At 31.1% G+C, this 27,039-nt stretch overlaps 1 protein-coding gene across 2 annotated transcripts in view; it reads left to right on the plus strand.

Moving 5' to 3' along the window:
* The window catches only part of LOC119644538 (MAP kinase-activating death domain protein), a 50,749-nt gene extending 25,714 nt beyond the window's left edge, over nt 1-25,035 (plus strand). The window contains exons 13-25 of one of the 2 annotated variants that reach the window (XM_038044104.1): nt 1-27; nt 439-781; nt 856-1,238; nt 1,322-1,792; nt 5,772-5,888; nt 6,011-6,268; nt 6,344-6,583; nt 7,905-8,177; nt 8,247-8,414; nt 12,735-12,743; nt 21,888-21,960; nt 22,297-22,343; nt 23,444-25,035. The exon at nt 1-27 is cut by the window's left edge and continues 4 nt beyond it. In XM_038044104.1, the coding sequence (XP_037900032.1) occupies nt 1-27; nt 439-781; nt 856-1,238; nt 1,322-1,792; nt 5,772-5,888; nt 6,011-6,268; nt 6,344-6,583; nt 7,905-8,177; nt 8,247-8,414; nt 12,735-12,743; nt 21,888-21,960; nt 22,297-22,343; nt 23,444-24,478 (3,444 nt within the window). In that variant the 3' untranslated portion in view covers nt 24,479-25,035. The remainder of the gene's footprint in view (nt 28-438; nt 782-855; nt 1,239-1,321; nt 1,793-5,771; nt 5,889-6,010; nt 6,269-6,343; nt 6,584-7,904; nt 8,178-8,246; nt 8,415-12,734; nt 12,744-21,887; nt 21,961-22,296; nt 22,344-23,443) is intronic. The other variant, XM_038044103.1, reaches the window with a different exon arrangement.
* The last annotated feature ends 2,004 nt before the right edge of the window (nt 25,036-27,039 follow it).

Consider the following 27,039-nt stretch of genomic DNA (forward strand, 5'->3'; position numbering starts at 1 on the left):
GATAAAGTGCGTCAGACATTCGAAAAGGTTTGTACAAATCCCGCCTACATTACCACAACAGTAACTGCAGCACAAATTACTCCTCTCTACCTTCATACTATGCAGAAGTTTATATATTTAATGTTTTTCACTTTTTCAGTAGTAAATTATGCGATTTCAAGTTCATATTTCTTAGTTTTTTTTATACTTCTTAGTTGACTACTAACAAAAAAAAAAAAAAAAACCAAAACAAAGAAAAATACAAATAATAATAATAATAATAATAATAATTGGGTACAATGTATACAAATTAAAAAAAAAAAAAAACTCCATTCAATCTTAAACTTCATGAAAGCCTATCTCGTATAACTTGTATTAGACCATCTCACCATAATGTGATTTAGTAAAAAAATTCTTTGCATATTTTTAATTAAAACTATTTTCATTTTTTTTTCACAGCTTACGTTGCACGCAAAAAAAGCAGCCGGAGAAGCATCAAAACAAGCGTTAGAAGTATCGAAGCAAGCAGCCGGTGTTAGTAAAAACACTTTTGAAGATCTAAGTTATGTAAGCAAGTCAACGTTAGGTGATCTCACTAAAACAGCCAAAGAGGCGGCCACGAAAAAGGGTCTTATTAAAACGGAAGACAAATCCGCCTCAAGTGGTAACCAATTGGCGACACAAAAACAAATGCAAAGCAGCGGAGGAGCAGCAAATTTCTTTTCAAACATTGGTAGCGATTTTAATGGCTTAGCTAGCACAACAACCAATATGTTTTCAGGAATGTTTGGTGGTGGCAAAAGTAAAAATGATTCCTCACATTGACATACATAAAAATTTTGTTAAATTGAAGCAAATATATTAACTTAATTACAGAGAATCAATCAAATAAATCTCCACAACAGGCAACAAACCCGTCGCAAATTATGGGCCAAAAATCGAAAAGCGGTTTCGATCCTTTTCCAAATCGTAAAGGCCTGGTAGAGCGTACACCATTGATAAAACATGCCGGTCCCCACAAAACTCAAGAAGACATAGCCCGACAACAAAATCAGGAACGATCGCATACAAACGCTGAAAATCAAGCATATTTAAAAGACGTCATCAATCATGTATTAGCTGGAGAGGGAATCGGTTGGTTGAAAATGAATCGTTTCAAAAAATTGATGGAAGATGAATCCTACCGTACGTTGGTGTTAAGTAAACTTAATAAAACCTTGGATAAAAGAATTGCTCCCGATGATCATATAGACGATGTGGTAAATTTTTTGCTAATTTATTTGCAAAGTAAAAGTAAAAAAAAAAAAAAAAAAAAAAAAATTAAAAACTTTATATATTTAAGTGCGTTCCTAAACCTATTTGGAAGGGCATGCTAAAGTGTTTGCATGCTGTCACAGCTGGGTTAGAGATGACTTTCGCTAATTTTGGCTTGGGTGGGATGGCTTCAGTATTTCAAATGATGGAGATCGCTCATACGCATTATTGGACAAAAGAACTGAACGATGCTAGTGAAATGTCATCTAGTCTTTTATCTAGTCACGCTACCAGCCCTATGGGCAGTCGAGAAAATTTACGTTCTCCTGCCAGTCCTACGGGTTCACAATCGGGTTTGGGCAGCGAATGGGCCTCGCCGCAAGAATCACGTAAAAGCTCTTCACACACCGAACGTTCAATTCCGATTCAAACAAATGCAACGCGTAGACTTTCGACAGCCGACAGTCAAGAGGGTCAATCCACGACGGAAATGTTCAAGGATATGCTCGCTCAAAAGCGTACGGCATTGCTTAGCAAACTCACATCTTTCGATTCGGATGTAAGTTTTTCACTAACTTATTCTCAATATATTTTTGGACAAAAGGTACGATCGTGAACTTTTCAGAAGTGAAATAATTTGCAAAACGGATGTAATAGTATTGATGATGGATAACATGGTTACGTTGATTATCCAATTACTAGATTAGTTCAAATAAATCAATAGATTTGACATAAAACAACACACATATTCTATCATCGAAGAGTAGCAGAACACTTCACTATATTGGGTTAAATCGGCTTGGCTCTCTCTACGGGACACTGCTCAAAATCATCTCGCTTACGTGTACGAAAGAATTATTAATTTTTGAGTTCAAGGACTCTGTTGACCTTTTAATCAATTTTCTTTCTCTCTTTCTTTCGCTGACTAAACGCGTGTACTATTGATTGCACTATTGAAGCCGCAATTTCAATAACACGAAAACTAGATAATTCTTAATTCCAGCACTTGCAAAACGATTGAGCAGCAATTGAAAGCAACTCGCCCCTCATATTTCAAGTGCCCATTCCGTTCTACTCATGGAAAATCAAATTCAGTCAAATTTAGAGCCGAAAGAATTGGTTTCTTATCTTTCAAGTAACATATGCTTTTCCTATTCCATCTTTTGTCTTCCATTCGGTGTTTTGCTTTCAAATCTTTTTCGCTGTAAGAAAAACCTTGTTTGCTGCTACGACTTCTTGACCGTTTCCTTATCGGGACAATTGTAATGACACTAAATTAGCGTTAGTTGCAGTATTGCGGATATTTGTGAATTTTAATTAAAAAATTTTATTAATTAAACTAATTAAATCATACCTTTGGGCAGAATAAATCGTTTGTAAAAGTCAGAAAAGATTTGTTATGATATAACCTATGCATAAGGGATTGATCGATAAAAGAAAAAAACTCTAATACATAGAGTCTTCTTGTAGAGCTTCTTCAGCTAGCTTCCAGATCCAGTTATTTTTATCATTCCTATCGGTATTATTACTTTGAAAGCGCATAGATTGACGTGTACTATTACCTCATTTTGACCACAAATTCACTACGGATAATAATAATTTTTTTTTTTGAAAGCAAAATAATGAAAATTTTCATAAGCGAATTCACAAATAGCCTGCTTTAGTATGATCTACGAAGTAATGCACAAATTTCCAATTTGCATACATAAGATAATTTAATGAATAGTGAGAATATAAACAGATTTAAAATGGGATGATATTCTTAAATGTGAATGAAATCCATATAAATATGAAATGAATTAGACGATGCATTTGGTAGATTTTATAGAATCGTTAGTGCTTCGCTACTATTACATTTCTTCTTAGAAAACTTTATTAATTAATTAATGTTTATCGAGGTTTAGGTAATGGTTAATTAAAATGCCAATGTATTCACTTATGTACATATGTTATTATTATATTCATAGTTGTGTAAAAATGTAGATTTTTCTAAATAAATATTTATATGTAGATACATATGTATATATTATGAACATATAAATGCATAACATAATACACACATATAGATACATATATATAGTTTTTTTTTTTTTTTTTTTTTTAATATAGTATCATTTTTTATTATATATATTACATATATACCTTTGTTAGTTAAGGGGTAACACAATTACAAATTTTTCACCAAAAATAAATTTTATTTATTTTTCTTTCAGTTTAGGAGATAATGATGTGATGCTCACCCAAAAATGGAATCATATAAAAATTTTTATTTTTTAATTTAAATTAAATTAAAACAAACGATAAAAGATATCAATCTTATTTTTATTTTATTTTAGATATTATAGCATAATCGCAAAAACGAAAAAAATCCAATCGGAATTATATGGCATGGACTTGGCAAAGAGTCACTAAACTTTTCTTCCAGTCAATTGAAAATACATATCCAGGTCCAAGTCGAAATCATATGATATGTGCTAAAAAAAATCAGTAATCATGTCACCGTTGCGTTCTCTCTTAATAGTAACTGCAATGCAATTAAACTTTGGTTTGGATATTTTCAGCATTACGTTCACGTTTCTGACGTCTTTGGTATTCTAACATTACAAACACCATTATCATTTGATCGGAATCTTGCTACTACAATTTTACATACAATGCGAAACGTAGACCGAATGGATTCATTCACGGATTCTTTTGTAACAAATTTTAACAATTTCCTTAGTTTCCACAATGGTAATTCGCCAAGCAATATTGGGTGCAAACGTCAATTTCGGTTCCACTCTTAAAAAGAGAGGTAGACGGCGTGACGTTCAAAAAATATCTAATACTGATTTGATTAGCCGTTAGCTTGAAGCTTCCCGAATAGGTGGAAATCATTTTTTAGTTCAAAAAAAATTTTTTCCTTTTTTTTTAAAGGCCGATAAAGGCGTCATCAAAAAACTAAACCGCTTTGGAAAATTTTTGCAATAATTTTCCATATGAATTTGTGTTCAATTTAACAAAAATCGCTGCGTAATAGTATTTAGGTATTATAGAGATGTGTGAAAAATTTGATTCGGCTGGGGCAATTTATTGAGCCCTCTCTCATACATTCGTTCCTATGAGTATGGAACCTTTTTATTGCAAAAAGGTCAAATTTTCAATGTTGCAAGAAGATACTTAGTTCATAATAGTAAATTGACAAAGAATTCAACCTTATCAAGCTTGGACCAGGTAGTCCTGTTTCTTGGATACCACCGCATTTCTGAGATGAACTCTCAGAAAATGTAACCCTTATATGATGAAAAGCCTAATTGTTAACGTTTTATGATAAAAATTACTTTATTATCGTAATCTGGCATAAATATTAAGTGCAACAAATTTAAACCACATGAGTCCACTCCATTAAGAAAATTTCTCATGAATAGTAAGCGCTTCTGAAAAAGGTTTAGTTTTTAATATTCAATGATGAAAATTGGTCCATATATTTGGCTTATTGGTATATACATGGGTGTTGTTATGATACGAAAATTCTTGTAGGGAGAGAAAGTGCAATTTATAGTTCTCTATGACGGAATATAAAAAATAATAAAAATCACGCCATATGATGGTTTGGAAATTCTCGAATATGCGGGCTTTTACGAAAGGTATGCCCTTGCATAGGCATAGTATCACCTTTGGTGTATTATTAGCAAAACGGGTGAAAACCTGTACTAGACGAAGTGGTGTAGTGTTGGTAATAGCTGACCTTGCCCGACTATTATGTTGTTACTTATTTTTTAAACATTACTTATTAACGAAGACAGTAGATGAGCTTAAATCGACTCAGAGAATGTTTCTGAATCGAATCTAAATCTGAAATGTAGGTCAATCTCAGGTCTTTCTGGGGGTTACGTACATCTGCACAAATTTAATACAGCTTAAGCTTGCACAACAAGCTGTGGACAATACTAAGACTGAGTTTTTTCGAGAACTAAATATTTGCCAATCACAGAAAAATCCTCCGATTTTGTCTACATAGGGGTGTGTAGATATAACACTTTTTTTTTTTTTCTTTTAAATTTAAACTTGCGCTAGTTACGCTCACTTTTTTAATATTTTTCAAAAATTATGTTTATTTTTAATACATATATATATTCTTAATAAACTCTTCGAATATTATTATTATTCCGTTAGCTTCGCTTGCATCGGGAAAAAAATTGTTAAACAAGAGCTTTTTTAGGTTATTTGTTACGGTATAAGTGTTACCCCTTAATTACAATGTTTTCGCATATACCGGACCTTATATATATTCAGTATGCTAATACATAGACATTTGCGTTCTTTGTACTTAAAGATAAAATAGCTTCTTCAACATATATGCCTAAATAGTTTTGCTTTTCAAAAGACATATAACATATTTTTTTAGAATGCCAGTTACATATATATAAATAAATGATATATGCTTAGTTCAAATACTTCTAACTAAATGTTTCCCGTAATATGTATACACAAATGCAAAATACTTATTAAAAAAAAAAAAAAAAAAATTCAATTTGTGCAAATCGTAAAATTCATAGGGTGCCGGCTCTACGGGAGCATTGTCTGTTGTCAGTGATCTACTACCAACTGGTAGTTTGAGCGTACGTATGCCTACCAGTTGTCGTTCCACTGTATCCGATACTGAATACGAAAATGTAAGTAATAAAAATCAAGTCCCATAGAAATTGTTACGAAACTTAGGAAAATGTCTTTACTCATTTAACGCTTGAAATTTAATATATGATTGGTTCAAATTGTTGCTTTTCTATAATTTTAGACTACCACCTCGAAGGAATCGAAACGCAGCTCAGGTAACATGTGGACTGGTAAATCGACTTTAAGCGCTGGCTTTCGCTATACTGGCGGACATTTAATAAATACGTCATCTTCACCATCACCCGACACACCACGCGTTTATTTATTCGAGGGCTTATTGGGTAAAGATCGTTCAAATCTTTGGAATCAAATGCAATTTTGGGAAGATGCTTTCCTAGACGCTGTTAGTCAAGAACGTGATATGATAGGCATGGATCAGGTATGTGAGAATTGGAAAACTTTCTCTTTTTTTGTCCGATTCCATAAGAAATAATAATTAATTCGTAACTCTTAGGGACCAATTGAAATGATGGAACGTTATAAAGCCTTAAGTGAATCGGAACGAAAACGTCTTGAACATGACGAGGATCGTTTATTGTCTACCATATTGTATAATTTAACAGCTATTATGGTTATGCTTAATGTTAATAAAGAAGAAATCCGTCGTAAAATACGTAGACTGTTGGGTAAATCGCATATTGGGCTAGTGTATGCTCAAGAAGTTCATAATGTTGTGGATCAGATAAATAATTTGGTAAGTTAAGATATATTACGTACTGAGTATATGATGCGTATATTCCTCTATGTATTTTAACTTTGACAAACTACACTTTATCGTCATTAAAGTGCTTGCTTTCATGAAGGTATATCAATCGGTCTAAAATGTAGACCTAAAAAATATGGGTATGGTTCATATACTACTACGACTAATTTTCATCATAAAATATTAAGAGTTAGACCTTTTTGGCACATAAAGGCTTATACACCGTTAGAACCCTTATATGGATGGAGGATCCAGAAAGAAAGTTCAAACGTGATTCAAATTCGGCAAAGCTAGTTTTTATATCAAATTATTATTATGAACGAATATTCATCAAGAAGTATATTTTATCTCCCTTTGAAGCCTCAGTTTCTGTAGGAATGGTTTTATAGCAAATGATTAAAAAAATTCTTCTATTCAGTCTAAAGTTCTCATATTAACTTAGAATGCCGAAATACCGTTAAGGTATTAAATTTTATTAAAATACATTCAAACAATTGCGACCTATATGTTGAACACAAAAATACGTCGGCAGCGGTCAGATGAACAAATGGCCAAACAAGCTTAGATTGGTTCAAAAAAAATGATTGTGAATCGATGGGTATAATAAAAGGTCTATTTTAAGCCCTTCTGGGCGTTACATATGGCCATAGAAACTTAATATACCCCTTACCATAAATGGTGTAGGCTATACAGAAACTAATATTCGTAGATTGTTTACTTCGCGCCTTGTGATTGCGGCAAGGATTAATTACGCAGCGCTTATAAGTCTTAAGTTACAATTTTTTTTATTTATTGTTTTGCCCTTGTATAAAGTGGGTTTTCGAATTTGACTAATGCTTATAGACTGAGAATAATATGTCAAGTCTCAGCATTTTACATTAATTCTTGCAAGATACGATAAACTTGTATATCTCCGCCAGTGATCACTACTCTAACCTTTCTAAGATTTTCGTATTATCCAGAACATATGAAATTGTCCTAAACTTTTTATACTATAGGCATGAAATTATTTTGATTCGTTTTAGTAAGTGATCACCGAATTTGTTTTTGCAACGTCACAGTTACCTTCTATACGGTTTTTAATTTTAAACATACCCTTAAACGTCTTATGACATTTTTTAAGATGTCGGTTATTTTCAGATCATATTGTGTGCGTTTATGTGTGATTGAGTGTTTTTTTTTTGTTTTCACTTTGCTATTGTATTCTTCATTAAGCTTAGTCAATCTAATCATAGTTTATGCTTTTTTCTTCTTTTCTAACCCAAAAAAAAAAAAAAAAAAAAAACTAAATAATAATAAAAAATGTCTATAGAATGGCAACGATATCGATTTAAAGCCTTTAGGGTCACGTTTACTGCATCGGCACAGCTTTACGGTACATCAAGGTGTAGATGCTTCGGGACCTTTACGTTTTATGGAAGTAAGAGATGACGGTTTGGTTTTGAGATCAGTAGATGGTACCATAGTTGAACGTTGGTGGTATGAGCGTTTAGTTAATATGACTTATTCACCAAAAACTAAACTATTATGCTTATGGAGACGGAATGGTGGCCAAACTCAATTGCATAAATATTATACCAGAAAGGTTAGTTAATTAGTTGCGCCATCTACATTTTCAATTGTTAATTATTAAAGAGATTTAAATAATTTTTAGTGTAAAGAACTTTACAATTGCATTAAAGAGGCCATGGAACGTGGTGGTACACCAACCAATGTACCAGAATTGGGTGGCGAGTTTCCTGTTCAAGATATGAATACAGGAGAAGGTGGCTTACTTCAAGTATGCTTAGAAGGAGTAGGTTTATTGTTTGCCAACAGCAAGGTAAGCCTTTAGCAAAATTTTTCGGTTAAATTCATCTTTTTCTAAATTAAATTCAAAAAAAAAGTTTTTTAACTATTAAATGAGAAGGAGGAATTTTTCTCATAATATCATATTTTTTTTTTTTTTTTTTTTTTTTTCATTTATTATAATATATTAAAAATTTTTGTTACTTTGACGAAACAAAAAATTATTATTAATATATTCATTTTAATTATGTTATTCATTATTTATCGTGGAAAGATATACAATTTACTTCTTTTTTTTTTTTTCTATCAGTAATGTTTAATATCGATACGATTGTATGAGAGCAAGGACCTTCTCAATTCCTTTACTATATAATGTATTTATTAGCAGAAATTTTTTTCTTTCGTATATTTCATTCATTATTTCATGTATATACGATTTATATTAAAAAAGTTTTACCATACAAAAATTTTCCCGTACAAAATTACTTTCATTTTTAATAATCTCTTTTATTATAAAAAAAAAAAAAAAATCAAAAAAAAAAATAAATAAATATTTGCATTATTGAGAATAAATTCAATTTGAGATAAGGATAAGGTGTCGGATACGGCCTCGTTTAGTACTAAAATCAAAAATATTTTTTTATCCGATTTAAGCAATTTTATCCGTCTATCCACCTGTTCGCTTGTCTGCCTAATGTTTGTCTGTCAAATGGCGGATAGCAATTTTCGAGATACTTTAATCCAATATGTGACACTGACTGATGGTTTGGCCATCGAGCGGACTATATTAAAAATGAATTGAATCGGATCATACGAGTAAGACCTATTTCAGAAAAAGTTGTTGTCATCATCAAAAAAAAAAAAAATAAATAAATAAAAAAATACAATTGCGGGTTAGTAATTTAGCATAAAAAATAATTAATTGTGCACACTTTGGATGGAATAGATTTAGCTTTTGAACCGCATCTCGTATTAAAATTTTTACAAACAATAAGCTTTCATATAGTAAAGGATTCAATTTTTGACACATTAACTTACTAATTCCGCTCGCGTAGCCCTTTTTTGGAGAGGCCAGCTCATATGAGGCTTGTTATGTGAAATGTGAGATGAAAATAAGCCTTTATACGCAATAAGATCTAATAATTAAGTATCTTTTAACAAATATATAGGTAAAGAAGAGTAAGTAATTTGCTTAAAAAAAAAAATTCGTTAAATTTGGTCGATTTGCGCTTGCAATCTTCTCTTGTATAAGACTTTCTCGAAAAGACATTTTAATTTTTTTTAAAATTCTTAGTTTTATATCGTATTAGATAAGTGCTGCAATAACATTTTAACTTCGTTTTACTACTTTATTTAGGATTAGAACATACGTTGTTTTGAAAAAGTAAACTCGTTTTATAAAATTGGCCATCGTTAACGGTTCTAGAATTGCACTGTCGAGAAATCCGATCTATTTCCAAAGAATTAAGCCTAAGTAAATTATGTTTATATATTAGTCAATCCATCATAAGGATTTCCTTCTTACTTTTGCCTTTTTCTCTCCCCTTATTAGATTATTTGAATATTTGAAATGTATAGTAACAAAGTATCGGGAACGCTTTAAACTATACGTGTTCTCACACAACTTGCAAACTGATTAAGACACACTGTTTCGTTCGATATATTTTTGTAAAAGAAAAATTTGCCAAATTACCTATAGTCGCTACAAGCATTCCTTGTTTAATTAAGAATATGAAGTTGAACAATAGGCGTGGTCTGCTTACGCTGAGTGCTAAAATCTTGGCAAAACATCAACCTTGTTCGCATTTTTATCTGCAACATTCAAGCCCATAAATTTATTTCTGGCACTACTACTCGTACCTATACAATTAACATTTTAATTCCAACTTATTTTCCATGTATCTTAGAACATTCTTAACCCCATTGATAAATAAATTTAAAATGAGTTGAAAATAAATTTTAATTAAGATTGTAACGATAACCGTAGATATATTAGTTGACCGGTTGAAGCCATTTTTGAACTGAACATACAAGTGATATGGGATAAAAATTATAGACAAAAGTATGGAAAAATTATCGGTACTTTCTTCGAGGTTGTCTCAGTTTTGCCTCTATTGTGGGCTTGCATCAATTTTCTCACATCGTATTGCTAATCGATCAAGTAATATTTGTGACACGTTTCATTTTCTTACTTGCACGACTTTTGCGATAGAGACAGTTAAACAAAAAACGGAGTTCAAAACGATCTGTTTCAGTCGAAATAGATATATGTCATCGACATCTTGGAAACGAGAAAAGGTAGAAAAATATGAATTACAGATAAATAAGGGCTTCTTGATCTGAATAAAAGCCACCAAAGTATATTAAAACATTAGATGTCTTATGATAGATACTTTTTTGGGGATGGCAAATAAAATGGTGAAGAGGACGTACTCCATAATGAGGAGTCGATCTAAAAATTCCATTTTTTATATACAATAATGCAAATGTGTTTTTTTTTTTTTACAAAAAAATTATTTACAATTAATTATTACAAAATATTTTTGAAAAAACATTATACATAAACATTATCATCATAATAATGAGCACAATTATTTACATTACTCATAAAACATGAAACATACCATACATTAAATACTGCCTTTATTTAATTCAAAAAAATAAAAAAAAAAATAAAAAAATAAAAGTAAATAAATAAAAAATAAACTCGTTTAAAAAAAAAGCAAAATAAAATAAAAATGAAATCAAGAATTATGCTGCTAGTGAATGTACTGATTGCTGGACAATGCATTTTATTTGTTTCAAATATTTTCTTAATAATATGTGATTATTTTTACAAAAAAAAAAAAAAAAAAAAAAAAAAGTAAAGCAAAAACGAACGATAACCAGTTTAAATTTTTCCATTTTTATATATATAATAATAACAAAATTAAAAAAAAATAAAAATATATTTTCTAGTTATGTTTTCTTAGTAAAATAAATTTTAATAATTTCCATTTTTTTCTATAAATAATTTTTTTTTTTTTAGTTATGGATTATTTAATTTTTTTTTTTTTTTCTATAAAAAAATATATATTTATAATTCTCTTTTGTAACTAAACGTGGACGTGATGAGTGGTATTTATTTATCTCTTATTTTCTTTTTGTTTGTTTCGTCCTCTATATATATATATTTATATATATTTATATATATATATATATATCGTTTTTAAAAGTATTTAAAATTCCTAATAATATGTCCTCTTATTTTTTATGATTTCTTTGAGTTTATATATTATGCTTCTTTTGTAAATAATTTTCCAATGAATTTTTTCATTCTCTTTTTCTACCTAATTCTAATGTTAGCCGATGTACATGAATATATTTCCTCCGAGAAATCATGAGACTCCTCCTTTTTTTTTTTAAATTTATATAACATTTCACATTTTCTGAATTTTCTCAATTTCTCTCTATCTCTTTCTATCTCTCTCGCATATTTTATTATAAAATTGAATATTGAAAAATAAAAAAAATACAAATAAAAAAATAAAAACCGAAAAAAAGTGAAAAAGTAAATTCAAATCATTTTCTTATACACAAGTTTTTTTAAACTAATTAATTTTTAATATTTAAATCCATAGTAAAACATACACAAAACATGATTTTAATTGAGAATATATATTAATAAACGATTTTTAAGAAAGATGCTGTAAGATGCGTAGAGCGACCAAATTAGCAGCATCAGCATCAATCGCTTCTTTTAATGTTAAACACTTTTGTTTCAATTTCTTTCTTAATTGGTAACTTTTGAGATGGTCCTTGTGTACTTTCGCTAATTTAAGCCAATGTTAATTATTTTCATTTTATGTTTTCTTATCATTTATTCCTTTTGCATTCATCACAAATATTTTTTTTTTTTTTTTTTTTTTTTAAAGAGAAAAAAATCTTTTTTTTTCTTTTTCATCCTTTGTCGAATTAATTGATTATTTAGGGAGACTTTTTTTCAATGATATCATTTTATATATATGTTATGTATAAACTTAGTAATGAAAATGTTTTCTTTATTTATCTTTTTCTTTTTATTCTTTTTCTTTTTTTTTTTTTTTTTTTTTTTTAATAATAATTTATTTTGTTTCGTTGTATTTTCTGAAACGAAATCAAATCGTATGGGAATCGCTGCCTTTTCAAATCAAAAACTAAAAAAAAAACAAAACTGAAAAAAAAAACAATAAACAAATTCTTCGATTGGTTTTCCATGCTACTACGTACGACAACTAATGCTATCTGAAAATCACTTATAATTTAAATGAAATTTTCTTTTTCTTTATAATGTTATTATTAATAATGAAAACGAAAACGAAAACGAAAAATAAAGGACTTTGAGGTATATTCACATTCACTTATTTAATACTAATTAATTAGAGCTATCAATAAAAAGAGAGAGAGAAAAAAAAAAAAAGAAAAGAAAAAACCGAACCTTAAACCTTAAAAAAAAAAAAAAAAAAAAATTAATAAATAAATAAAAAAAAAAAAAAAACAAATTGCAATTTATGCCACATTTTTATCTATGATTTTAATGAACTTTTAAATCTATTTAGTAGTTGTGTGATTTGAACCACATTCTAAATTCTATATAATCTGTAATTTGTGCTTACTTTTGTATTGATTTTCGTTTGATTTGTTATTGACTTCGGTTTGTTACAAAACAACGTTAAACAAAAAAAAAAAAAAAAAAAAAAGAAATGTAAGCAAATAACTAAAAACAGCAGCTACCTAGCAAAATATTGAATTTATTTTATCCAAAGACAACAACAAAAGTGTTTTCTATTAGTTAATTGTTCTATTTCCCTGAATTTCTGGCTTTAAAATAACTGTCAATTTGGTTTGTAATGTTTTTAATTTTTAAATATATATATATTTATTTTAATCAACAAATCCCACCACTCACCACAATTTATCGCACACGTCTAACAAAAAAACAAAAAAATTTGAAAGGATTTCTCGACTTCTCTAAAATCACAAAATCATAATTTTAATCATTTCCTCGCTATTCTTATCACAATTTTCATTTTTATTTCCTACATTAGCTATTAATTAATTTATTAACATCAATATAATAAAAATATGTGAAAACATCAAATTTTCTTCGCGACAAATGAATTTGATATCTAGTACCTCGATTTATATAAGCAGAAAAGCCGAGGTGGCAAACGATAGCGAGTAACAGCTCACTGGTCGGGGTTTCAAGTCGCAAATGCGGTGAAGTTTTCAATACAGGCGAGCATATAATTGAAGCTGTCCGTTAGTCAGATATATAATAAGAAGATATGAATAAATAAATGTAAGCAGTTAAACCGATAGACGATTAGATATGGATAACTCTGAAATTCTGAAATCGTGAAATCCTTATGCTTGTCACAATTTTGAATACCCATATCGCTTCTGGTAATCTTGCATTATTTGCTAAACCAGCCGATAAGACATAGATGCCCTGATACATCAAATCTGATTTTAGACTTTAACAAATGGGTAGATCGTAAATTTTATGTTCGGTTCAAACTGAAATCATAGTGAAGCACATATAAGTCCGATACTAAGATGAATAATTAGCAGGCTAACATTTCTTATCGTATATGATTCTTATAAGAAATTTTTTGAATATTTGTGCTGAGCGGGCAGGCGTCTTTGAATTGTTTGCGATGATCGTTGAAAGCGAAAATCTAGCGTGTAGCATAGCAATCACATCGTTAAAAACGGACATCATGTCGGAATGCTTTCAAACGGTATACTTAATATGATATTGATGCTATAGAATAGCATCGCGATAATAGCGAACTTTTCATTTAATCTCATATACTCGCCATTAGTGATAGAGGAAATGCTGCAAATGTTTGCAAAGAGAAGGCATACATACATCTTAGAGTTTAACATTTTTTGTGTGTGTCCGTATCCTTGGCGTAGTAACGATGAGGACGTGTAAAACTTTCCTTAGATGGGCAATGAATATTCGCAAAGAAACATTTCATTTTGAACTTTTTCTTAATTTCACTCTTAATAAGTAGGTTTTTTGTTTAGACTTTGAATTGTTCCTTATAGGGTAATGTCGCCTTATGCTCATTAAAAATAAAGTCATCTTTACACATTTATAGAGAAGAACAGCCAGTAATAGACTTGTTAATAACATAAAGGTTCGTGCGTATGAAAATACAAAAGTGAACGCGTGGAAATTCTCACAAAGAATTACGTTTACGTTGTTTGACATTTTTTTTACCGCACCAATGCAGGCCATTAATCAGTTTTTTTGCACTTAGAAGAATGAAACTTCGAATTTGCTAAGAAATGATTTTCAAAAATTACTCTAAAAATAATGATTTGAGCGGAGTGAGCGCAAGTTCCATCAATAGTGTTTACTGTTCTTTCTTGAAAAAAAATTTGTTTAAAAATTGAGCCCACAATATGTAAATTTAAGTTAAGTATTGAAAAATGGCTCGATATAATTGAAATTTCAAAGTAGTGTAAGAATTCGATTCGAAAGATATGTTTTTGAAAAACAAAACAAAAAAAAATCTATATAAACTTTCAAGCTTCAAATTTGAAATAGTATTTATGTTACGTGCAATATGTGATGCGCACACATTATACTTAACGACTTAACGGCTTTGAATGGCCGTGACGGGGCGCCATTTAAGATTTTCCATCGACAATTGCTGCCTATACTTGCCAAGTTATCCGATTCGATCTCGCATTATTCTCTCCCTCACAATAACCTTTTTATAGCATTCACGAATAGCTAAGGCATCATTCAAAGGGACAAAAAGAAAAAAAAACACGGAAATAATCGTAAAGTGATATTACCTCCCTTGCGTCCAAATAAATAGTTGATTAACAAGGAGTCCAAAGGCGTGGAGTATACAATGAATTAAAATTTTTGGCATTACGTAAGGAAGCGTGACACTGGCGTTTAGTGAAACGAGGTTTTAAGTGAATGCCACATATAACGGATTTTTGCTTTATTTTGCTATCACAAGCTAGTGATACATGTCAAGATCAATTTGGTTTAAAAAGGCTTTTTGCAGGTTTGTGCCGTAAGTTTAACCATAGTGTTCGATTCGTTCTATTCTATATTAAAACTAATTTTCTTATTACTACAAACTCGTTTTTATCAAGTTTTGATTCAATTCTATATGACCTTAGTGACTCTAATAAATAATTCTTGGTAATCACAAACATAGGTCCTCTGCATGATCTTTAGGACGAACTTTTGAGCCTTTTCAAAAGCGATGACTAGCCTGAGGCAACTAACTTAAATAGAAACTTTATTATTAAGTTTATACTCATTTCTCTTCACTTTGGTCACTAGCAACTCGCGGCTTTGGAATCAAGAAATTAGTAAATTAATAAATTTTTTTTAGTAAATTTTCACTTGCAAAAGGAAATTTGAAACTACTATCTAGAGATATTTATTATATATTTACTGAGGACTTACGTTGTTAATTATACCCTACAACTCCTGTGGTATAAAGGGATATTAAATTTCTGCAGGATATATGCAACACCGGACGGACGTACTTGAGGTAGGCCCATTTTTCATTGTGCGAACCGATCCAGAATCACTTTATCGATCGTTTCAGGTTTATCTGCCCGTCTGTCCGTCCGTCTTGTTTTTTATTGTTCATCCCATACGCCATCATTTTTGAGATATGTTGATGAAATCTGATCTAGTGATCTGTTTTGAACCAAGGACGCAGACTTTTGAAAATGATTTGGATCCGCGGATCGTGGCACACGCTAGTGCTTCTACTCGTTTTTATTTCAAGTTAATTTTAATTTCATTTCTTTTTTTCTTCTACAAAACGAGCTTGTTCCATTTTTAACCTGAACGGCTTAAATTCAATTGATAAACGTACCGTAGATATCATGATTTCATAGATTTGATTTGATGGCTTTCATATAGCTTTTTATTTTGATATTATTAGATACTTATATACGATCCGATATTTTTCTACCAAGATCAATTAAGATTAGATTTATTTTGATATGAATTGTTGTATATAGCCATTGGATTATTTCCATCTTATTTATGAGTTGTTAACTGTGACTGTTTCCAAGCTTAGCTTGTGATCATGAACTAAGCACACAAGGCATAAACGAACTGGCGGATCGAGGAGCAAACTGACATGCCTAAATCCCTTCATAGATTATGATATATCTTCACTGAAGTCAAATTCACGTATGTTTAGTATAAATACAAATATGATTAATCAATATATTATAATCGAAAAAAACAGACCATTAATTACCCTACACCTGTTTGCTTAACACAATTCTTGATACACTTTCATCATGAAATACCGAACCAGATCGTTTTAATTCTGTAAGGGCGACCGAAAAGTTAACCAATGCGATCTTTACCAATTAAAGTCACAAAATGCTAACAAGTAGATCGTTGTGACATATAGAACCTTCCTTTTCATGAGTGCCCTTCTACGTCAACGCGTTCGAAAAAGAGATTTATGTGGTCAAACCTTTGTACGGTAAATTACGATGCTATGCTCATCACAAAATATTAAAAATTGGACTTCGCTATACAAAGGCTTATTTTTTTCTAAAAACCTTTGTGTAAGAGAGATTTTAAAAAGTGCGTCCATATCTTCCAAAATTTCCCCTGCTTCATTTGAGAAGCTGAAGTATTCCCTTTCATTGATTTTTATCGAAAAATATTAGAAATTACAAATGCATTTATATAACGACCTTTTCTTTAAACGGGATGTCACACGTGCGAGCGATGGTCGTCAAGAGCCAACGCATATTCAATAGCGTTCTTTCTTTAATCAAAACATGTCCGTTTATTAAACATCATGAATAAAAGTTTAAAATTTGCGACATATAGATTGAATACAAAAATACATAGATCGATATCAAATAAAGAGAGACGCCGACAATACGAAATCAATTCACAAAATGATTCCGAAGTCGATCGGTTTAGATCGAAGATAAGTCCGTTACGACTTCTTCATACATGTTTCATGCGAACGCAAAAAACGTATATATAAATTACCACAAGTGATGTACTGATTACTTTATATTTTAAAAAAAATTTCATTCATTCATATCAATACCGTTTGTTTATATTCAAGAAGAGCCAATAGCCTGTGTTGCTAGTGCTCAATGTCTTTTTTTAGTCTAAGAATTCATTTCGTTAGTCTAAAATTAAAATAATAATAATAATAATAATATATTCAAGAAAATATTAGTTTGGGGAAAATGAAATCCATTATTTTTTCGGTAGATGGCTGCACTGATGGATTTCTCGTAAAGTATAGATCAAACAATTTCAGATTTATGCCCGTTGGAAAGGTGACATTTCGCAGTAAAAAAAATTCTTTTGCTGTTTTTTGTTTCGTGCATTCAGTTGGGAGTTACAGCGTGTTAAAAATGGAAGTGAACAAAGGGAAAATTCGGTACATTTTACAGTTTTTCTTTGACAAAGGCGAAAATGCAAGCCAGGCGGCTAAAATTGTGAATGGTGTTTATGGTTCCTCGCACAGGTAGGCCGGTCGTCGAAAATGTCGATAAAATCGGAGAAATGATCGAAGTTGACCGGCATGTTAGGAGTCGTAACATCGCCCAGGAGCTAAAAATCGACCATAAAACAGTTTTAAACCATTTACACAAAGCTGGATTCAAAAAGAAGCTCGATGTTTGGGTGCCACACCAGTTAACAGAAAAAAACATGATGGATCGAATTTCCATCTGCGAAGCCTTGGCCAAACGGAATGAGATAGACCCATTTCTTAAACGGATGGTGATTGGAGATGAGAAATGGATCACATACGATAACCCTGTGCGAAAACCATCGTGGTCAAAGAGCGGTGAAGCACCTCAAACGGCCAGGAAGGTTTTGCTATCCATTTGGTGGGACTGGAAGGGGATTATTTATTATGAGTTGCTTCCATATGGCCAAACGCTAAATTCTGATCTCTACTGTCAACAACTGGACCGTTTGAAGATAGCGATTGACCAGAAACGGGCAGAATTGGCCAACAGGAGAGGTGTCGTGTTCGACCAGGACAACGCTGGGCCACACACATCTACAGTGACTCGCCAGAAACTTCGGGAGCTTGGTTGGGAAGTTTTAATGCATCCGCCATACAGTCCGGACTTGGCACCAAGCGATTATCATCTTTTTCTTGCATTGCAAAATTTCTTTAATGATAAAAAATTGGAATCTATTGAGGATTGTGAAAATCGACTACTCGAGTTTTTTGCAAATAGAGACCAGAACTTCTATGAGAGAGGCATTTTGAGGTTACCTTTAAAATGGCAAAAAATCATACAACAAAACGGTGCATATTTAACCCAAATCGGACAATCCGAAGCATGTTAAATAAAGTCCTAAAGTTCATATAAAAATAATGGATTTCTTTTTCCCCAAACTAATATTAGAGAGAGAAAGTGCATTAAATTATTTTAGCTGTTGTGGACGTTGTTGTTATTGTGCCAATATTGTCACATTTTTTTGGAAAGTTCATCTCTAACTCTTTGTAATTTTTTAATAATGAAATTTGCCAAGCGGCCGTTTTTCTTATTTCAGTAGAAAGACGGACGCACATAACGGCTTAAGTAATTTTGAATCGATTATTACAGCTAAAGGTGGTTGCAACTCAAGCAGCTGTAAATGTTGCATGCATTCGTAGAGTATCAAAAGGCTATCTAATGCTGTTATCGGGACGTTAGCAAAAGATATGATAAGAACCGCCTTCCCTCGGTTGCGATTACCAGAGAAATTGGGCAAAAAGCGCTGGCTTTAGAGCTAACTTGGATTACCTGAAACTTCGGGCCACAAGGCAAAAAAAACAAATACAAAAAATAAATAAATAAAAATCATAATAGATTCGATCTTGAAATGTCCGACAGTCTTCAAAAATATACACCGGAAAAATTGCCTTTCTGAGTCAGCACCCGGGATATATATATATTATACATGTATTCGGGTGACCAAATAGTAGTTATAAGTTTACACGTGGAAGGGGAGAAAGCAATCAAAAAGCAATAATTTATTTACCTTTTCCTCTGTATTAAAGGCAAAAATCAGCTGATCGATCGGACGGCGAGTTTTAAATCAAAGTAATTCTCAAAATTTTAATTCTTGCCATTATTCGCAAGACAATGAAGTTTTATTTTTTAATTTAACTCATTCGCTTCTGATAAAATGATATAATGAAATGATATATGTTATATATATGATAGACAGCACAACGAAGTACAAATGGAATAAGTAGAAAATTTCGATATGCGTTAAAAATTGATTTTCTAATTACTTAGCCATATCAACGGAAAATGAACGACAAAGTAATAAAGCGAATATTTATATATTAATTGATGTTCGTTTGTTCGTTGTTCGCGTGTCTGTTGTTGAGAGTCTTAAATGCAGAAATTTTACTGTCAATAACTTACAACTTATAGCGAATATTCACTTGAAAATGGATAGCAGGACTTATTATAGCTAAGCAAAGATTTTGAGGTAAAATACTTTCTACTGACAATCTAACTGAAAATTGCTTTATATGTATGTATATGCTTCAGGTATCTGGGGGTTGTGGAAGTCATCTCATCTTGATGTCGGCAGACCGGGGCAGACCGATGTAGATAAGTTGAGCTAGCTTGTGCTTTTGTATTCTTGGGTATGCAAACCCCTCGACTATCGTGGGCGAATGGTTGTGCGGAGGCTATCTTAATATCGTAAGGAAATTGCTAACTTAGGCAAACCAAATGACTGAATAATTCCGTTTCGATCGACATTTGATAGCTTGTTAAGATAATGATTTAAAGGAAGGAAATGAGTTGGCCGAAGTTGCAAAGATAACCACTGAACATATTCACACTTTTCCTTTTAAATAGGGATGTTAAGGTATATAGTGTGTCTCTTAATGCTTTTTGACCCGATTCCTTTAATGCGTAAGCAATTAATCTCCTATTAGCTATTATTTTCTTGGTAGTCATGAACAACGTTCACGCTTTGGTGAGCTTGATTGACAATTTTATGACAATGATGAATACTTTCCGTTCAGAATTTTCGCATATACTCTTGTTTTTCAATAAAGATGATAAATTTTTACAATTCTTTGACTTAAGCTTAAGAAATAAGTGGTGGTAAGTACACAAAATTCTCTCTAAAACGCATTCAATTTTCGTATACTTCATGATTTCCTCGCGATCATCATTCTTCTCATTACCTAAAACGAAAACAAACAAAAAACTTAACAGTTCTTGCAAACATAATAATCTTAAATATAATTTAATTTTATTGCTGTTTTCATTTTCTTTTTTTTTTTTTCAGTTATTGTTTTGATTCCTTTTTTTTTTGTTTTGATTTTTTTTTTTTTTTTTTTTTGTTTTTTTCTTATTTTTTTAGTTTGCCTGTGTAGTAGTTACTACTTCTCTATATAGAGCGAGCATTAAAAAAATCCACAAAAAAAAAAAAAAAGAAAAAACAACAAACACTTAAATCTTTACCTACAACACAAATATAAATATATTAAAAAACTTTTGATTTTGTTAAAACATTTGGTTGATGGTAATCAATAGAAAGTATTTTCAGCATGAAAGATAAGATTTTTCAAAAAAATTAATATTTCATTGAAAATGAAGTAAAACCCCCCGCTTGCAGTCACTTATCCCCTATGTCGCTAAGCCGTCCAAAGCAATTAGAGAATCTAAATCAAGTCCGCAGCGATTGTTTTGCTTAATTCTCATAATGCATTACCACCCAAGCTAAAAGAATATTTGAAGGCATTTTTATCAAAAAACATTTTGTTCTTGTTGCTAATAAAGAAAACAAAAAAAAAACAAAAAAAAAAAAAAACCGAATGAAAAATAAATTAATTAATTAATTAATTAAGACCATCTCACAAGTGCTAATTATAGAATTTTATTCCAATCAAATTACTTTTCTCACAAATTTTGTTTATTATTATCATTATTATTATTATTATTATTATTATTATTATTATTAACTCTTAATTACAAAAAAAAAAGAGAAAAAAAAAAGAAAAAAAAAAAAAAAAAAAAAAAAAGATATACATACGCATAAACACATTGTATATATATATATATATATTAATCAAGCATTGAGTGATCCCTCTATTAAGCTTTGCATGCATCTACAAATGTAATGGTAAAGTTTAGCGAAGACTCCGCTTAAGCTTCTATCTCAGAGATCACTAATATTAATTTAATTAGAGCATTTATAAAATACTATTATATTTTCATTTAAAATTCTAATTCTAATTTCAATTTCAATTTCATTTAATGTGGTTCCTTAACGTTTTTTATATGTATGTGTTTGCTTAATATGTACACACAAAATTTATTCTTCTCTATTCACCTACACTGTCGAAATGTTTCGTGTTTGCGAGTTTTTTTCGTAACGTAACGTAAAAATCAAAATTGAAGACAAGAATAACTAATTAACTTGTCGCCTAAAGTATATATTTATAAAACTTTTAATGCCATTTTTTTTTTTTAGTTTTTCGTACGCCTGGATCATATACGCAAATGCTTCACCCAAAAAGGCGGTATTTTTGTTTTGGAAGAATACAGTAAGTGCAGCACTTTTATTAAAAAAATTTTTGCAACTTAAACTAAATCATTCATCCTTCTGTACCATTATTGATATATGGGTTTATTATTTATTTTTTTTTTTTCGTGACGAATACTCATATAAAGGCTTTATACTCATTCATACACTTAACATCCATAATACAATAGAAAGGAAAATGGCATAGCGCCTCATCTAAGCTAAACAAAAAAATTTATGATGGATACCAAAAAGATTCACTATTATCCAAATGAAATATCTTTGCTGTGTTATTGTAATAAACTTTAAAAATTTTATCCAAATCTTTATGTTTCTTACGCTTTTTTAATACTAACAGATCCCAAAACACGGCAACTCATCCAGCGGAAATACAAATCGACAATGGTAAGTCAAATCTATGCACACACATTCATTATCATGCCACCATTCCTGCGTTTTTGTTTTCCAAAATTTTTTGGCATGCATGTTAAATCGTGTGTCTTTTAAAAAGCAGAAAAGAAAAATTCCCCCCCCCCCCCCCCGTAAAAAAAAAAAAAAAAAAAAATTCATCTTTTTTCCAACACAATTATTATTCACAAATTTTTTTGATAATTTTAATTTAAATTCCTTTCTATTCCTTTATTTTTATAAATTATAAACTTGTTCATATATGCATAATTGTATATATGTGTGTGTATCACACCAAAAAAAAAAAAAAAAAAAAAAAAAAAAAAAAAAAAAAAAAAAAAAAAAAAAAAAAAAAAATAAAAACATCATCATCAAACATTCCAATACAATTGACAACGTATTGCAAATTGAACTGAATAAGGCTTGCGCGGCTGCTTTAAGTTTGCATCGCATGTTTTCCATAAAATTTGCCAAAAAACTAATGGAAATCTCCTACAAAACCAATAAACGGGATAGCAATCACAATGAGACTGAACGTTATGTTATGGATTCTTGTAAATACTGATAACTGATTTTGAAAAAAATGCGTTGAACACAATCTTCACTTTATACCCACAGTACACACATTGTAACTATAATTGTATCTATAAAAAACGTTTCCTTTTTTTATTAGACTTTAAAACTATATATATTTTTGCATGTCTTACTAAAAATTATTATATTTTGTTGATTTTATACAAAACAATAAATTAATAAAATGAATTAATTTTTTTTTTTTTTTTTTTTTTTTTACAATTTTACACAAAATGTTATTTGATCATCTTTTTATCATATATCATAGTTAATTAATTATTGAGAATTTTTTATGTGAATTTCAAAATGTGTGTACGCATGTGTTATTATGTCACTTTATTTCGATGATTTTTTTAATAAATTGTACAAATTTTTGGTTTTTTTTTTTTTTTTTGTTTGTTTAAATTTTTATACAAAATCATGTTTTGGTTTCCTTTTTTTTTATCACATAATGTTCGCTATGTGAGCTTGTGTTTGGTATTAAAAATTCTCTTGCATTTTTAAAATATATTTTTATCGTAAAGGCTGATCAGATATGCTATTCGGTATTGTGTGTATTTTCGTATGTGGCCGCCGGACAAGATCAAAATCAAAAGAAAAATCCGGTGGTTATAACGCCGCAGATACAAGACTTATATGCGCAACAGAAACAGCAATTGGCGCAACAACAGCAACAGCAGCATCAACCGGCGAAAGATAGCACTTCGCGTTCCAAAATACAAACGAAACCACCGGTTGTAGCTCCGCAACAGAATAGCAATAAAAGTCAAACTTTGACTATAAGGCATGCAATGGAGATACAGAAACCTAGTATTACCACCACAACGGTACAACCTCAGACAAAATTGGTGCATACCAGCGTCAAGACATTTAATATGGCCACACCTATGAATACAATAGCGCAAGGGAGCCCTAATATGCAGCAAACATCCGAGTATCAGTTGCAGCAAGAAATAAACAAACATCCACCATTGGGTCCGCGTACGAGCGGTGGCAGTCAAACAGGGCCTTTACCACAATTACCACCACGTATACCCTCCCAAACGTCCACAGAAAATTTAGCTACCTCACCGACTTTATCTACTGGATCTGCAGGAAAGAGAAGAGGGCCACCACCTGGCCCACCGCCAGCTATTCCACCTAGAACGGGGGCTTTGGCGCGCAGTTGCTCCATACAAGTAGCAACTACTGGTACTGGTATAGCCACAAATTCAGGTCCCGCTAGAGCGTTTGTGCGACAAATTTCGGCCAATTCAACGCCACCACAATACACGCCGCAACCACCTCCACCATTTGTTATACCCAAACGTCACACCACCCTGTCACGTGCATCTTCAGTAGCTACATCATCACTCACCACATTATCAGGAGTAGCCCCGTACTCAAACACTACTGCTGCTTTTAATAGTGCAGTAACAACAAATTTACAAACATCTCAGTCACAACAACAGAAACGTCCATCATATGGTAGTTTAAGTATGGGCGCTTCGCAATCTGCAACGCCCGCTTCGGCTGGCGGTAACAGGTCGAGTTCACCTCAAGCTCATCGCAGACACTGACGAAGGAGTTCATTTTTCAGATTCTCAAGTCGTGACAAAAGTAACGGTGGTAGTGGCGGCGGCGGGAATAGCAATGTTGGTGATGGCAGTGGTGGTGGTGGTGGTGGTGGTGGTACAACCGGCAATGAACCTCACGGACGTGAAGTATGTCGTACCATTTGCATGCCTTGGCTATAATAATACTATTGACCATAAGAAATTCAAAACAAACAATAATTTAACCTTATTTTCGTTTTCAACTCTTGCCCGAAATCGTTCAAAGAAAACTTAAAAGGATATATCATACAAAAAAAAAATTATTCTCTAAAGACATATTTCTTATTCACATAAGTGAACACTATGTTTCTCCACATACATAGCCTTAATACAGTTAATAGATACTAAAAAATATAAAGAAAACTTGAAAGCTTTAAATTCTAAACAACAGCAACTACAACAAACAACAAAGCATAACTTTATTCATATAAATATATATAGTTTTCTTCCTCATCATCAAAATCTTATTTTCACACAAATTAAACACAAAAGAAAAAAAAAAAAAAAAACGTAAGAAAAATCAATATCTCCTACAAATAAAAAAATAATAAGTAATTAATTGATTATATTTGAAACTAGAAGGCATAACTAATTATACAAAAAACAAAATAAGGTTGCGTGGTCACCACGCTTATGCGAAGTGAAACTTCACATACACACACACACACATATATATAAAAGAGACAACTTTTCAGATGAAAACAATTATTAGCAATCATCAGATTCCACATTCTCATAGCAATTTAATTAAGCGATCAGGTAATAAGTGCGTTTTTAGTAATTGATTCGCTCGTATGTTCGCTTTATGCGTTTACGTTCCATTAACGTTCGATTAACTTATTCACTCTCAATAAAACTTTTGCGAGGCTTCTACAATGCAATTACATTTTTATCTGGTATGTAGACCCATACGATTACAGTAGACTCTATCCAAATTTACTTACAATCGTTCAAGTTTCAAGTTTTACATTCTTCTTCATTCTTCTTAAGTATAAATCTCGACCTTTGAAAATCTAACAAGCGAGCGAAGAAATACTGAGTTTGAAAACTTTTTTAGCAAAGAGCGTAACTAGTATCGCATCGTATTGAATAATCTCATCCATGTTTTGCATGCGAGAGCATACGCTTTACGGTTCAATTTTTTCACCAAAAATGCATACGATATAGTTTTTCCGAGCTTCGAGGAAAATGAAGCGGTTTGCAGGAAGCGCTTTGAAGGATTATGAACAAACGAAACAATGAATATATGAATGATACAATATCCGAATTCCCCAAAAATCCCTGAGAAATCAATTTAGTATAATGGACTATGAGCCCCTTCAATCCAGCAAAACGGTTTGTGAACAATCTCGCCGATAACAGCTGATACGATTGAAATAAAAAATTATCAGTATAGCATGACAGCGCTAACAAACGTTGCCGGCACTGAACTTGGGCGTACACCTCTCTGTCTTAGCATGTTTATGAGAGAATGTTTTTTCCAGATTTACATTCAATTCAACTTAGATTCAATAATGTCCAGCTTTGAGCAGCATTTTCATTTCAAAAACGCGAATTTGCTTTCAACACCGAATTCATATTTTGTTTGAAAGATGCATAAACAAATATCTTCTATCATTTTTTTTTTTTTTTTTTTTATAAAAAATATTTAATTTTCTTTATATATATATATATATATATATATATATATATGCAATTAATGTCGAAAGAATCAAGATTAAAATATTTACAAAAAATATGCCTTGATCTTGACCTATTGCAATACATCAATGGACCCTTAAGATATCTGCTTTTCTAATTCGCAATAGTGAGTAACATCTTACAATAGAATATATATACTTTGTATATGCCGAAGTCACGTTTTCGTAGCGTCTAACCCTGTGGACTTCTTGGAATTACCTGAAGATTTCAATATCATTAAACTATGTAACTTTATTAGATATATATGTCTAGTCAATCTTTTAAACAAAGTACAGCCGATAGTCTTGGTATATCTTGGCTAATGCTTGGTGTGCTTTTTTAGTCCTTAGTTTCTTTGGTTTTTTTTCATTTTAATTAAGTTTAAATTCCATTCCATTAAGAAGACGAAAAAGAATCAGCTCATCATAATGTTAAAATATTTATCCACGCATTACACAGTGAGTTTAAATAGACCTTAGCCGCTATTAGTTTTTATCCAGAATTCTACATATTGAGTTCATTCAAGTACGCATAGCACGCCTAGTCCAAATAATAAGCATGCGAAGAACGAAACAAAATAAATAAATGGATCAAAAGACATTTATTCGCTTCAGCATATACTTAATCAAGTTTGAAAAAATTTCGCATAGCATTTCTTCAAACTATTTAGATCGTTTCTGAAGTGATTTTTCATGAAGCTTATCTGCGGCTGGGGTGGCAACTGCTTAATTTCAAGAAAAATTCTGGTTCTGCATTCATTTTTTCCAATTTGGGAACGAATGAAGTTCATCTACGACCGGTCTGGGAAATAATTATATGAAGACCTTCGAAAAATACGTAATTTA

The sequence above is a fragment of the Glossina fuscipes genome, unplaced genomic scaffold (assembly GCF_014805625.2).
Source record: "Glossina fuscipes isolate IAEA_lab_2018 unplaced genomic scaffold, Yale_Gfus_2 0, whole genome shotgun sequence".
Lineage (NCBI taxonomy): Eukaryota > Metazoa > Arthropoda > Insecta > Diptera > Glossinidae > Glossina > Glossina fuscipes.